Source organism: Cetorhinus maximus, chromosome 19, assembly GCF_964194155.1.
Source record: "Cetorhinus maximus chromosome 19, sCetMax3.hap1.1, whole genome shotgun sequence".
In the NCBI taxonomy this organism is placed as follows: Eukaryota; Metazoa; Chordata; class Chondrichthyes; order Lamniformes; family Cetorhinidae; genus Cetorhinus; species Cetorhinus maximus.
Window position 1 is genome coordinate 65,767,392 of NC_135897.1, and position 15,895 is coordinate 65,783,286.

The 15,895-nt window shown below is 46.3% G+C and overlaps 1 protein-coding gene across 1 annotated transcript in view; it reads left to right on the forward strand.

Moving 5' to 3' along the window:
- ccdc39 (coiled-coil domain 39 molecular ruler complex subunit) overlaps positions 1-15,895 on the forward strand; it is a 126,180-nt gene that overhangs the window by 17,184 nt on the left and 93,101 nt on the right. Inside the window, exon 7 of the mRNA XM_078563966.1 lies at positions 2,178-2,369. Within this exon, the coding sequence (XP_078420092.1) occupies positions 2,178-2,369 (192 nt within the window). The remainder of the gene's footprint in view (positions 1-2,177; positions 2,370-15,895) is intronic.

Sequence of the window (15,895 nt, forward strand, 5' to 3'; positions counted from 1 at the left end):
TGACATGGGGGGGGAAATTCAACCCTATGAGTGCTAAAAGCTGAGTTTAAGGAAACTGCTTGACAAAACTGGACAAGCTGAGTGAGTGGACAAATGCATGGCAGATGCAGTATAATGTGGATAAATGTGAGGTTATTCATTTTGGTAGCAAAAACAGGAAGGCAGATTATTTTCTGAATGGCTATAAATTGAGAGGGGGAATGTGCAACAAGACCTGGGTGTCCTTGTACACCAGTCGCTGAAGGTAAGCATGCAGGTGCAGCAGGCGGTAAAGAAGGCAAATGGTATGTTGGTCTTCATAGCCAGAGGATTTGAGTACAGGAACATGGATGTCTTGCTGCAATTGTACAGGGCCTTGGTGAGACCACACCTAGAATATTGTGTGCAGTTTTGGTCTCCTTATCTGAGGAAGGATGTACTTGCTATAGAGGGAGTGCAGTGAAGGTTTACCTGACTGATTCCTGGGATGGCGGGACTGACATTTGAGGAGAGATTGAGTTGATTAGGATTATATTCGCTGGAGTTCAGAAGAATGAGGGGGGTCTCATAGAAGCCCATAAAATTCTAACAGGACTAGACAGGGTAGATGCGGGAAGGATGTTCCCGATGGTGGGGGAGTCCAGAACCAGGGGTCACAGTCTGAGGATACGGGGTAGACCATTTAGGACTGAGATGAGGAGAAATTTCTTCACCCAGAGAGTGGTGAGCCTGTGGAATTCGTTACCACAGAAAGCAGTTGAGACCAAAACGTTATATGCTTTCAAGAAGGAGTTAGATATAGCTCCTGGGGCAAAAAGGATCAAAGGGTATGAGGAGAAAGCAGGAGCAGGCTATTGAATTGGATGATCAGCCATGATCATAATGAATGGCGGAGCAAGCTCGAAGGGCCGAATGGCCTACTCCTGCTCCTAGTTTCTATGTTTCTATGTAAAACATTAAATTATAATAATTGTAAATGCTGAATACTGTTTTTTAGAATTTTTTTCTGTATACACTTTCCTCCATCTTATGAAATAGATGGAGCAAAATTTCGAGGAAGGACTAATATATAATATGCTTTAGATATCATAAAACCATAAAGACATTTATAAAGAATGCATTTAGAATCTTATCAAAAGCACATAGAGCAAATCTTTGTCCATTACATTTTTCCAACAGCAAGGGCAGGATTTTCGGGTCGTTGGGCGGGCCCAGGAGTGGCTGGGAGACAGGCCGCCTGTGATCGGCCCCTGACTGTGATTTCACACTGGCTGGCCAATTAACGGCCAGCCAGCATGAAAGGCACGCTGAAAATCTCAGTGCTGCCGGGGTGGGGGCGAGAACAGGGCGAGCGCTGGTGTCAGCGCGGGTTCAGGGGAGCACGCAATGAAAGCTCCCTGAAGGCAGAGAGCTGCCTCAGGGAGCTGAAGAATTTTAAAAACAAAAATAAAGATTATGAAATTCTGAAAAAAATGTCCCCACATGGGACTCAGTCACCTGAACATATAGGTAATAAAAATTCTGTCAGAGCATTTTTAAAAAAAATTAATCTCGGAAACCTCATCCCGTCTGTGGATGAGGTTCCCTCAAAACTCCAAAGGCCGCCTGGCTGATTCGCCTGCCCGCCAATCGTAAGGTTGAACAAACAGCGAAAAATCACTCTTAATTAATACATTAATAGGCCTCCTAATTGTTGGTGGGCACGCTGCCGACTCTCAGGCGCGCCCGCCGACCGAAATATCACGCAGGTGCACAATGATGTCGGGACGCTCAACCAATGTCATCACGTGCAATTTTACGCTCGGGCGCGCCTGCACACCAAGCGAAAAATCCTGCCCCAAGTGTCATATTGCTCTGTTTATCCCCTTTATCATTCATCCACGAGTCAAAAGGATCATCTGTCCTTTTACAACTGTATAAATTTAGGTTTAACTTTGAACTTTTATTATAAACTTCCTATAAAAGGCTTTTCCACAGTCTTAGTAGAAACTTCATTATAGCTCAGGCCACCCTCAGTAAGATGAAACACTGTTGAGAGCAACTACTTTGTTAGTTTCCAGGACTATATTTTCTTTGACATCGAATTGAATGTACATCAAAAATATCGGAAACAAAACTCCTTGCACAATTTTGATTTGAATTTAATTCAGAAAATATATTGAGGATTACATAATACTAAAAAAAATTCTCTTTAATAGTTGCTAGCAGAGGTGAAACAGGAAATACAAGAGCAAGAAGCAGCCATCAATGAGAAAATCCAGTTCCTTAAGAATGAGACTGAAAACAATAAAGAATTTGAAAAAAAGATTTCCGTAAATCAACGTCTATCAGCTAAACTTCGATTAGAGTATCAAGAGCATGAGACAAACCGTCTTCAACTACAAAATGAGGTAATTACGCAATATTATTTGTATTTTACAGCTATAAATGCAAAACCTCAGACCTATAAGTAAATATAATTTGTATAGATTAATATATTAGACAGAGAATCATACAAAAGAACACCATTTTCTAAGTTTCTATTCATGCAATTTGTGAACATCTTCATTCTGGCTGAAGGGAGCTGGGTGATTATGAGGTCCTTTAATAGTAAAATAGGTGGAAACTAGACAGATTAGAATTTAGGGAAACATGGCTGGAAATGCCTTTCATGTAGGTAGTGAGTGATTTTTGCATAGTTATTGAACCTTGATATGTCTAAAATTATTGCATTTCAGCCCATTTACATACCCAATATGATCACATATCTCTTTGTCACTGTTTCCTAGAAGTAGTAGCTGCAAAAAAATTTTATCTGATTATTTAAGGTAGGAAGGAACCCACCAAAAGGAGTTGGATAAAGCACAGGGTAGGGTAGGTCTTCCATTCATTGCATTTAATTTTGCAAAATTGTGAGAACTCATCACAAACTCCTGTAGACTTGCTGAATATTTCTGCCTTTACGAAACACATATTGGCCCAGAACTTTCAATCTTCAGATGGTTGTACCCTGGAGGTAAACCACACCCCCCCCCCAATGGAAGTCCCTATGCACTGACTACTTGGGAATTGCCTGGGAAGTTTGGACTTCCGGTGGGCAATTCCCCTGCGTCTGGAACTCTCCAAAGTTCCGAATTAAAGTCAGAGACTTCAGATGGTTCTGATTTAGTTACTAGAATAGTTAGCCAGGAAAAGGATTAAAACCAGTTCTACCTCCTGGTAACTACATTACTGACCCTCCCCCTCAACTCCCCACTGGACCCCCTGACTACCCCTCCCCCCACCAACTACCACCCAAACCACCAACCTCGGCCTGACTACCCCCTCCCCTGACTTAACTACCCGGTGACCACATGACTACCCTGACCCACCTTATGCCCTCACCCACTTACCTGCCAACCTAACCCTTCACCCACTTACCTACCACCCTACACCCTCATCCAAATTACCTTATGCGCTTACCTTCTCTCCGTAACTTCTCAAAGTGGCTTTGGAGCCTTTAAACTTACTGGAATATGGCAGTTAGTACTGTTAAAAGGGAACATGGTCTGGCTTTCCCCGACAATCATGCCCTAAGAAGGAAGGACCCCTAGAGTAGGTACACTCCACATTTCTGAGGAGGCCCAGTTCGAAAGTCCAGGTGAGAAATGCGGACCTCCAGTGCAAGATAAGTGAATAGGAGCGGAGTGGCAATCCAACGGTGATTGCCACACCTCGGAAGATTCGGCCCATTATTCTAGAAAGGGTAATACTGCATCAGAGGTGCATTATCAACCTCTTCACACAAGTTTGTATCAATTATTTTATGATTAATCTTCTAGAGTAGATACAATGCAGACTCCAGGAATTTTATATTAAACCTTCTTTAGTTACCAAAAAAAACTGTGTGGTAAACAGCATGCTTGTACAAAATAGGGACAAGGAGAAAATTGTGATGCCAAAAATCCTGAACACTTTCGATGTCATCCTGCAGTAACTCTGGCAAGAGGGTGAAAATTAAACTAGGCACTCCTGTGGAGTTATTTTGGGTGGACCATTCACCAACTCCTTAATGGCAGGTGGCATTAGAAGGGACCAAGCTAATGTGAGGATCTTAGCTGACCTTGCAGCAGGTTGGGGCAGGTTTTGCAGTCAATGCATCCAGTAAAAAGAGGCAACATGCACATATCAAGAAGACACAGATTTAAAGTAAAAAGGTAAAAGCAAAATACTGCGGATGCTGGAAATCTAAAACAAAAAGAAAAATACCTGGAAAAACTCAGCAGGTCTGACAGCATCTGCGGAGAGGGATTCAGTTGGGGAGGACAGGAATGTTGCTTGCCATTTGAACACACCACCCTGCTCTCATGCCCACATGTCCGTCCTTGGCCTGCTGCAATGTTCCAGTGAAACTCAACGCAAACTGGAAGAACAGCACCTCATCTTCCGACTAGGCACTTTACAGTCTTCCGGACTTAATATTGAGTTCAACAGTTTCAGATCATGAACTCTCTCCTCCATCCCCACCCCTTTTCCGCACCCCTTTTTCCAATAATTTACAAATATATTTTTCTTTTCCCACCTATTTTTAAATTTATTTCGATCTGTTGTTTCATCTCCACCTTTTAGCCCATTTCGATCCCTTCCCCCCACCCCACCCCCACTAGGGCCATCTGCCACTAGCTTGTCCTGCTTGTTACCCTTAATGTCCCCATTAGCACATCCTTTAGATAATATCACCACCGTCAACACCCCTTTGTCCTTTTGTCTATGACATCTTTGGCAGTCTCTTCTTGGCCTCCACCTATCACTGGCCCCCTATCGAGCTCTACCTGTCCCTCCCACTCCCCTCTACCAGCTTATATTTCATCTCATTTCTATATTTTTTAGTTCTGATGAAGGGCCATACGGACTCAAAACGTCAGCAGATTTAAAGTAATTGGCAAAAGAAACAAAAATGATATTAAAAAACTTACTCGTGCAGTGAATGCTTAGGATCTGGAATGCACAGCCTGTGGTGCAGGCAGGTTCAATCATAGCATTCGAAAGGGAATTATTTTGTTGTATGAAATGGAAGAATGTGCAGGGTTACGGGGGAAAAGGCGGGAGATGTGTGGACATATGGCGGAGTTCCCTGAGACAATGTGAGCTCATGCACTGTGAGCAGAGGAGTCCATGGTGGTGATGAACTCCATTTTGTCTCAGGGGCTCACCTACATGAGCTACAACCATGAAAAAATGGCTAATCTCATGGAGAGACACTTGCAGCATCACACAGAGTGGTTGCAAGAGTAGTGTAACTACCTGCAAAGGATACAATGCTCACTCCATTAGCCTGGAGCAGTCTGCTCAGAGTATGAGAGCTGGCAACCATGGAATACATGAGGAACTGCATTCCCTTAACAGGACATTCGCAATGGTGGTCAGAGGTTGCTAGAATGGATGACTGCTGCGCCCCAGCAACCAGCCCCACCTGAAGGCCAACCTAGGGCTGTGGAGATTAGTGAGGAGGGTGAAGGTAACTGAGAATATGTCAGCACCCTTGTCTTCTGCTAAGTCTCCAGCCCCTCTTCCAGAGCCTGCATCTGCTTTATGCTATGATCCAAGCTGATGTTACTACTGACAAATCAGATCCCAGGGTAGAACCTGATTTGATAGATCCTAACTTTTATTTTTTGTTTAGAAATGTGGAGAGTGGCTACTGAACAGAGTCACAGGAGTCAGCCGATGAACTTTTAACAAAGAGTAAAACACTTATTAAACAAGAAAAGATGAACTATATATATTGCAATACTCCTTCACCCACAACTATACCTTTACAGATATACATAGATTCGTAAGGATAACACAAGTTACAAAAGCTATCTTATACTCTCATGTTCATGTAAACCAATAGGCATCCTGTGGTCAGGCACATCACACTCTGAAATCAAGTGACAGATGCCACCCCAAACAGATGCTATGGATCTCCCCTCAACTCCTCCCAAGACATTTGTCACACTGTGAGCCAACCGATCTCACTGAGCTCCGTTTTTCACTCGAGGGTTTCCAATTTCCACTCTCGAAGAACCAATCTTCTCCCAAATGACGCTTTCTCTCGGACGCCTTCCACAAGGGTCCGCCTCCAAGGTTTCGAACTCTCCTTCCGTTGTTCCTCCCCCCTGGAGTGCCATGTGCATTCAAGCTTCGCTTTCCACACAGTCTCTCTCAGATACTCAGCCGTGCCAACAGAGCACCGCTGTTTCACATGCCCATTGTAAGGAGTTACCAACCTTTGGCTGTCTCCTTGAATCTTCTGGTTTCTCTCAAGCCTATTTTGCTTTAAGCCTGCATCCTGCAGCTTTCTTCCTTTAAGCTTTAAGCTTGGAGCCTTCCTCTCTGCTGCTCACTTTCACTTCCACTGAACAGGATCTTGTTCGTATTTCTGCCCTTCTCCCTTGACTTCACTCTTCTTGGGACCTTTCACCTGTTCCACTCCCTGGTTTTCGGACTTTTCATTCTTTAGAACCCGCTTCCTGCAATTCCTTTGTCCGTGTCCAGCTTCTCCTGGCACCTGCTTCCAACTGAACTGAAACTACTCTTCTGTTTTTTTCTGTCTCTGTGGGCCCCTTTCTCTGGACCCCTGTTGCTAGGCAACAGTGCAGTTTTTTTCTACCTTATGTTGTTTTAACTTCACTTCAAGAGTCATAAAACCTAATTAAAATGCAGGCATCTTTTAAAGTGAAACTAAAACTCAAGTTTCCCATTTCTTAATGCACAAGTTATAGAAATACAAATTAAACTTGAAGCTATATTGTTCCGAACACCCAAAAACACAAATATAACTTACTTAAAACTATATCTAGTTCCTAACATTTACTTGTGGCAATGACAACGGCTGCCCCTGCAGAAATGCAGAGGCCACAGTCTGAAGTAGGTCCCACGTGAGCTTGCATGATGAGGCTGGCCACCATCCTCCTCAATGCTACATAGCATGAGAGTTGAGCAGCCTGCCTCCACCTCATCCAAGGTGACGTGGGGCGACACTTCGTAGGAGCATTTGCAAGCGCAGGGTGCCGTGTCACCTTGATCACTGATGGATTCACCATGGCAACACTTCATATCACTTTGTACATATCACGATTAAGCACTTTGTAAATACATTCACTATAGCTAAAAATATTTCAACCTGCTTTTATCCACCAATACCCTCAATGCGAGCGTTTACAGAATGAAGGCAGTTCTTACCAGTGGCACTGAAGACTGCACCTGAAGTCCATTTCTCATTGATGCTTTCCAAGCAAGGGTGTACCCATGTATGTCCAGCAGTGGAAGGCTGCTTCCTTCTCCAAACATTCAGATAAGGCAATATTACAGCAAGGGTTGTGGATTGAGATGCTCCTTGCACCATTTCTTGTCCAGCAATGATTGTCTTTATGGGAGGATCAATGATCATACTCAAAGATCGAATCCAGTTGATCAGATGCACTTCAAGCATGAGTGTTACACAGTCACTTGAGTGGATTTTATGCATGTCAAGGTGCCATGTATGCTCCAGGGAATCATGCTGGTGTGGTCTCCCCACTACATTGGAGGCCTTTGTCTTCTAGGTGGTAGAGGCTGTGGTTTCACAGGAAGCCAAGATGTCTGGCAGCTTTGTATGTTTCAGATGCCGCACACTCCTAAAACTGGATGCCAGTGTTGGGTGGATAATGTGGAAGGAAATTGAAGGAGTTGTTCTAACACGATTGTGGCCGCACCCTGTAAAATGTGCAGTGGCTGGAGTACTGTTGGCACATACAATCTGAAGGTCGTGGGTATAAAGTCCCCCTTCCTACTTGCACTCTCGGTATAGTGGGCATAGTTTGAATAGGCACAGGGTCTTGTTTTGACAGGCTCATTGATAGCTACTAACATATATCTGCAGGATCCAGGTTGTGAAGGACTTCTCATGTTATGTTTCTGCACTATGTTGAGGCCAAAGGCTGTGATGGTCATGGCTTCAGCCATGTTAATGGCACTGACTTTCCTCATGTGCTGTTGGTGTTCTGTCTTGTTGGGAACGAGTATTTCCCTGAGGAAGTGTGGCTTCCATGTTAAACGCTTATTATGTAGAAGCTACTTACTGGGACTGGCTGATCTAAACTCTTGAAAGGTAACAGTTTATGTGAATCTACTCTGGATTAGCAGGCTTCGTTGATGGCCCCCTCCTGCAAAGAATTAGCCATGGTTACATGTACCTGCCCCTCTGCTAGTCTGCTATTCCTGCCCTCTTCCTCCTCCTTGTCAGATCCCTGAGCATGGGCAGGGGCCTCCTCTTCCTGCTCTTCATTGCCTTCCTCCTCAGATGTTGTAGCTATAAGACCAGCTCCTGCGCCCCCTGGTTGCACATCGCTCTGCAGGCCCCTCTGCTACGCCATATTGTGTAGCATGCAGCACACTATTACTATTCTGCATACCCTTGCAGTGGAATACTGTAGAGCTCCACCGGAATAGTCAATGCACCTTGAAGCTCATTTTCAGGATGCCACTAGCCTGGTCTATTGTATTGCGGATCATCACATGGCTGTTGTTATAGTGCTGTTCAGGCTCCGTTTGGTGCCGTCTAAAGGGGATCATCAGCCACCTCCTTAAGGGGGTACCCCTTGAGCCCAAGAAGCCAATCACAGAACTGTGTCAGTATTTGAAAAAGCTGAGACAGCTACAAATTCCTCAGGATAAATGAGTTTTGTCAGCTTCCATGGTCCCGGGCACAGATGTACAGGAACACATACCACCTGTATATCCATGGAGTGGGAGGATTTCCTATTTACGAAGGTGTCAGGTTGATGAGTTGGTGCCCTTATGGTGACATGTGTGCAGTCGATAGCCCCCTGCACTTGAAGGAAGCCTGCTACTTCCGCAAACCTCCTGGCTCTCTGAGCCTGCAATGCCACATTCATCGGGAAGTTAAAGTGCTCCCCCACCTGAGAAAAGAGGGCATCACTGACTGTCTTGGTGAAGCTTTGCATGGCTGACTGTGAGATGTTGCGGAGGTCTCCTGCTGAGCCCTGGAAAGAGCCGATTGCATAAAAATTCAGAGCTACTGTGACCTTGAGAGCCAGTAGCAGGGCAGAAGGATTGGCAAGATCTTGTTAGACAACGGCACATATGTTGGTGACCAGTTCCTGGGTTAACCTCAGCTGCCTTCTGCATTGGTCTTCTGTCTTATTTAGATGTAACCTCCACAGTCAGTAGACCCTTAACATGGGGTAATACCTGGTTGTCCTCCTCCTCCTCCTGCCTGGTGCTCACAGTGGCACCTCCAACTCCTGGCCTTGCCCTCTCCCTCTTGCCTCATTTTTGATCACACTTTTGTGCTTCTATGGTGTGAATGTGTGAAGGTGCTGACTCCAATTTGTTGCTTCTTTGCCGCGATGCACACTCTTCCCTTCTCCCAGCTGGGTGCCCAAGTCACGAGGGACAGAAGTATCTGGCCTTCCAAGGCCACAGGCCCATCATCTCCCTTGGGTGTCAGCCACACACCTGTGATATGATTTGTGGAAGTTCTATGACACTTGGTGAAATTTTTTAAAGTTATGCAAAAGGGTACCTGATCTCTCCAAAGAACTCGGTAGGTGTAGATCTTTTCATCAAATGTGTTAAGCACACGAATTGTATTTCAGAAACCTGGGTAATGAAAATCACTTCTAACTAAAGGCAGTTGCAGTTTTAAATGACCCGCACATGTGTAAAATACATCCTGCTCCCGTTCGCCACCTCAGGCAAAAATGGTGGATTCCAGGTTCAGGGGTGGGACTTCTGGAATCAGGGCTCTGCTCCATTTTGGCTAAAGTGCGGTGCCCTTGTGAAAATATGGGTCCAAGTCTTTAGTTGTGAAAAAGTGAATCTGAATGTAAATGTGTACCAGGCAGCTTTAGAGATTGCTGAACGAACCACTTGTATGAATACATTGCAGCCTTTTTGCAGTCTTTCAAGTTTAGTTCTTTATAAACTACAGAAATAATCTAAAAAATGGAGTATGGTATAGAATTTCATGTAAAATGGATTTCTTAACGACTTCTCAATTTTAATCTTTAACAATCAGTTGAAATTTAATGAGGAGAAATGATAATTGCAACATTTTGGGAGGAAGAGTAAGGATAGGAAATATATATTAAATGATAGACTTTAATTAGAGTGGAAAAGTCAAGAGACTTAAGGGTTCAGATAGCTTGTCTTTAAAAGTGAGATAAGTCGAGAAAGCTGTCAAAAAAGCATATGGGATCCCCAATTTTAATAATGAGAAAATGGAATACGGAAACAAAGAGGTATTAAATTAGTTAGGAGTGTGATGAAATTCTCTCCACTTGCCTGGACGAGTGCAGCTCCAAAAACATTTAAGAAGCTCGACACCATCCAGGACAAAGCAACCCGCTTGATTGGCACCCTATCCATCATCTTCAACATTCGCTCCCAACACCACCGATGCACAATGGCAGCAGCGTGTACCATTTACAAGATGCACTGCAGCAACTCACCAAGGCCCATTCATCAGCACCTTCCAAACCTGTGATCTTTATTACCTAGAAGGACAAAGGTAATCCTGGTATTCCCTCCCTAACAGTACTGTGGGTGTACCTACACCACATGGACTGCAGCAGTTCAAGAAGGTGGCTCACTACCACCTTCTCAAGGGCAATTAGGGGTGGGCAATAAATGCTGGCCAAGCTAGCAATGCCCAAATCCAGTGGGAAAAAATACGTAAATCATTGAATGTGCTAAATGTACTTTATTGCTTACCATTGACATTGCACTATATCTGCTCTGCAAGTTGCTGGAACACCAACTTGATCATGGTGCAGTGATATCGGTGTCATGTTTGGGATCTCTGAACTTCGTACCCAAAGGGGACCAATGAAAGAAAAGGATAGATAAAAAAACAGAGTGAAAGATGAAAAAGGAAATAGGATGAACTAGAGGTGGGGATTTTCTGTGCCCGCCAGTGTCGGGCATGTTCAGTGATGTGGGCGGACAATATAGTGTAATCAGCTTCACAACGGCGTGAAACCGGTTCATGATTGTCCGCTCAGCCCACCATTGGTGGGCCGCATTCTCTACCATTAGACATCGGGAACCTCATTGTAATACATCAGTATACCATTGTTAGGCCTGCCCGCTGGAATTGATCCCCTCACCCCCGGACCATCCAGTCACGTGGCGGGAAAGCACACCAGTGTAGAACACTTCTTGACAACAGTGACGCGCAGTAGTCGGAACTTACTCGCCAGGGCTTTGCTCACGTTGCAGACATCCGAGGAGCAGAAGATACTGAAGCCTGACACCAATGGCACACTGGAGGAGTGTCCATGGCATGCTGGGTGGATTCTCATGGACATAGCTCCACTGCGAAGCAGCGCACAGAAGTTGGATAGTCACCATTGATGCTCACAATGGGTGATGGTCAAGGGGGTGGGAGAGGAAGGGCTAGGATCAGCTGGGAGAGGAAGAGATGTTGGGGGGGTGAGATTGGGACAGGGGAAATTAAGGCTTCAGATTGGGGTGAGGTTGGGAGGGGGGGGAATAAGTGCCAGAATGGGGTGACGTTGTGATGGAGGGGGTAGTGAAGGTGTCAGGATGGGGTGAGGCTGGGAGCAGGGAGGGAGAGCGGGGGTAGGAGGGTGTAACAGGGGAGAAGAGGGCAACTGGGGAGGTAGGTGTAAGGGGGGCGGTGGAAGGTGCAAGGGAAGGTGTGGAGAGGGGAGGGTGTCGGGGGGGAGGAAGGGGTGCTGATGGGGGACAGTGTCCGGGGGAAGGAAGGGGTGCAGCGAGGGGAGGGTGTCCGGGGGGAGGAAGGGGTGCGGAGAGAGGAGGGAGTAACGGTGGAGGAATAAGTAAGAGTGGAGGAAGAAGTCAGGAAGGGGGTATGAGTAAGGCTGGAGGAAGAAGTGAGGCTGGAGGAAGAAATGAGGCTAGAGGAAGAGGTAAGGCTGGAGGAAGGAGTCAGGAAGTGGGAGGGGCTAAGCGGGGTTGCGGGGGGAGTCCGGGATGTGGGAGAACTAGTTGGGGGGGAGGAGTTCCGGGGGTGAAGAGGTTCCAGGGAAGGGGGGAAGGTGTGCGCAGGGGCAAGGGGTGCTGGAGGGGATGATGTGCAGGGGACAGGTCGGATAGGTCCATGTCTGCCTCCTGGGGAGCAAATTGAGGGTGGGCGTGGTATGGAGGAAGGGTGAAAATGGCCGAGGGCAGAGTGAGGCAGTAGGGTGGGAGGGTGAGGGTTCGACGGTAGTGATAGAAGGGACGGCAAGGGTGGTTGGTGGGGATCTGGAGGCAGACATAGACCCTGGGGGGTAGGAAGCAGGAAGTTGAGGTGGATGGGGGTGGGATTTTTGGGAAGGAAGGGAACATGCACCTGGACATCCCCGAAGGAAAAGGGCTGTGGGTGGTGGATAACGGAGGGTTGGTGGGAGGTGATGCTGAGGAGGGATTTAGCTGTGATGGGAAGAGGAAAAGGGTGACCGGGGAGGTTAAATCTGAGGGGAGCGCACAATGCAGTGAAACCAGATCATGCCTGCTAAATCGAAAGTGAAACGAGAGTCGTGCTGGGCGAGATCATGTGCTGCATGGGAACGAGATCAGTGGATGGGCAGAGATGGAGGTCAGCTCAGATGGACAACTGAAAGCGAACCCCAGCAGGCAGCATTCAAAATGCTCAGGACATTGAGACGTGTATGAAATGTGAAAGATCTGCGTGCACGTGAGTGTACTTGCACGAGGCCCCGATAGGCCCTGCCATACACACGCTTTCTCTCCAGAGTCACTTGTGGGCCGGCTACTCCCTCTGCTTTTCAGGCTGCTTATTTCCACCTCTTCACTGGAGGAGGAGTCCTCTTGGCTGCAGATGAGGATGTGGATGGAGCTGAGGGACTGGCTGAATGAGGGCGTTCGTCCCTTGGCAGAGCTCCCTGTGAACTAAAGTAGAGATAAGTAGTGCATGGCAGCAGAGTTAAAAGCAGAGTCAAAGGCACTCACAGTGGTGTTGAGAGAGGGATAATGTGGTGCAGGATCCTCAGGTGGGTGTCTGCCCCAGGCAGGGTCCACATCCTCACCAGTCAGCATGATGGCATGCTCCTCAAAGTGAGTGAGGGTCTAATGTGGGCCACTCCATCCCCCGGTCTGGGACTTCTCCCTTCTGATGTAAGCAGGCTTCCCCTGTATGAAAATAGATGGAGAGAATGTGAGCAAGACGTGTGGCACTGCATGGAATGTTTATGTGGTGAGCGGCGCCATGGATAAGTTTGAGGATGTAAGCTCAAGAGGATATGAGCCTGATGGAGATGTGAGTGTGTATGAGAGTTAGTGGTGTTGTCCCTTGAGGTGTGAGATTCCTGTGGATGTGTGATGGGTTTGTGAGTGCGTGAGTTGAGAGTGATGAGAAGAGTGAGTTACCCTTGTGGAATGGATGAGACCATTCATCCTGTACTGGCACTGGGTAGCTGTCCTCTTTTACAGGGCATTGGTGCTGACCACTGCTGCCACTGCCTCCAAAGCCTGGTTGGTAATGCCACTGCCCATCCTGAAGCCAGAACGGGGGTAGAGGACATCACTGCATGCCTCCACGGCATCCAAAAGGCGTTCCAGTGATGCGTTGCTAAACCAGGGAGCTGCAGCCTTCTTGCCTATCGTGGACATCTTCCCTACAGTAGTCATGGCCTGGAAGCACTGAGATGTGTGCACGCTGGATCTTAAATATGACGCCCAGTGTGATGAAGCAGTGGGGTGATGGCGGGTGGGCAAATGAGAGCCCGTCCGCTGTCGAAACGGTGTGTTTCCCAGGAATGCATAAAGAATGTGGCGGGATTGGGATGATACGGCGTGAAAACCCGCCATCGCGGCTGGCGAGTAAAACATCGTTTTACCCGCCCGTTACCACACTTTATGCAAATCTGGGGCGCTTCCGCCCAGAGTCAAACAAAATATAGAGACTGAAAGAGAATTTAAAAGGAGGAAGCTAATGAGAGGATTAAGAGACAGAAAGGAAATGCAGGAAAAAGTTAAAAAAGAACAAGCAGAAGAAGAGGACATTGTAACCCAGTAGTGCTCAGAAATTGCAATAGCGACCCTTTGGAAGTTAATGATTGAATGGCAATGTGGGCCTGCAAAATTTACAAATGCTCTTGATCTATGTAGCATCGAACCGTAGGGCTGGTTAGCACAGTTGGTTAGAGCATGGTGCTTAATAACACCAGTGGCATAGGTTCAATGCTTGTATGGGCTGAGATAGTTCTTGGGGACTGTGTCTCCTACTTGCTCCATTGTAATATTATGGCATCATTGAGCCACGATTAGCAATCCTCTGACAACGAGGTTGCTACATGAAGTGGAAGAGATGATAGAACCAGTGGCCCTATCCATGATTAGAAATAGTGAAGTACCCAGTGGGTATGCAACTGTGTTATGATTCCTGTAGAAACCAATAACTTTAAAAATAACTTTTAACTTCCAGTGAATGGCTGAAAGGGTCAGATGACAAAATTGCAAGATTTAAGATTTACTGTAATACATAAACTAAAAGAAACATTAACTAAGCACTATTTCAGTAGGCAACTTGTACTCTAAAGTACGCAAAAGATCCCACACTTAACATTTAAAATGGCTGAAAATTTCCCTCTATACTTTGCCTCTTAAGTAGACACTAGGAGGAACTAGTCCAAAGTGATTCTTAACTCCTTTTTCGTTTTCCAACCTGATAACTTCTAATCTCTAAATTGACTCTCACGGTGTCAGTTACCTTGGAGATCCCTCCCTCTAGGTGAATCTTATAGCTTCATTTAAACCCTCACAATCTAGGTTTCTTCAATCAGAGCACTAGAGCACTGCATTTTGGAAATAGGTGTTAGTGATGGCACAAATATGAGATTGAAAGCTCATCTCAGGATCGAAAGTGATACCGAAGTTGCGAACAGACTGGCTGAATCTGAGACTGTTACCAGGGAAAGGGATGGAGTTTGGAGCGGGAACTGTAAACAATGACTTCAGTCTTCTCAATATTTAATTGGGGAAAATTTCTGCTCATCCAGTCTTGATGTTGGATAAGCTGTCTGATAGTTTAGCAACAGTGGAGGAGTCGAGAGAGGTGGTGGTGAGGTAGATCTGGGTGGTGCGAGCATACAGACGCCAGTTTTCAGCTGATTCGATTCACTCCACGTGATATCAAGAAACGGCTGAAGGCACTGGATACTGCAAAGACTATGGACCCTGACAATATTCCAGCAATACTAGTGAAGACTTATGCTCCAGAACTTGCCATGTGCCTAGCTAAGCTGCGCCAGTACAGCTACAACACTGGCATCTAACCAGCAATAGCCCAGCCAATTACTGCCCCATCAGTCTACTCTCGATCATCAGTCAAGCGATGGAAGGGGTCATTAACAGTGCTATCAAGCAACACCTGCTTAGCAATAACCAGCTCACTGATGCTCAGTTTGGGTTCTGCCAGGGCCACTCAGCTTCTGACGTCATTATAGCCTTGGTTCAAACATGGACAAAAGAGCTGAACTCCAGAGGTGAGGTGAGAGTGACTGCCCTTGACATCAAGGCCGCATTTGACCGAGTGTGGCATCAAGGAGCCCTAGCAAAGCTGGAGTCAATGGTAATCAGGGGGAAAACTCTCCACTGGTTGGAGTCATACCTGTCACGAAGGAAAATGGTTGTGGTTGTTGGAGGTCAGTCATCTCAGCTCCAGGACATCACTGCAGGAGTTCCTCAGGGTAGTATCCTAGGCCCAACCATCTTCAGCTGCTTCATCAATGACCTTCCCTCCATCATAAGGTCAGAAGTGGGTATGTTTGCTGATAATTGCACAATGTTGAGCACCATTCGTCACTCCTCAGATACTGAAGCAGTCCATATCCAAATGCAACAAGACCTGGACAATATCCAGGCTTGGACTGACAAGTGGCAAGTAATATTTGCGCCACTCAAGTGCCAGGCAATGACCATC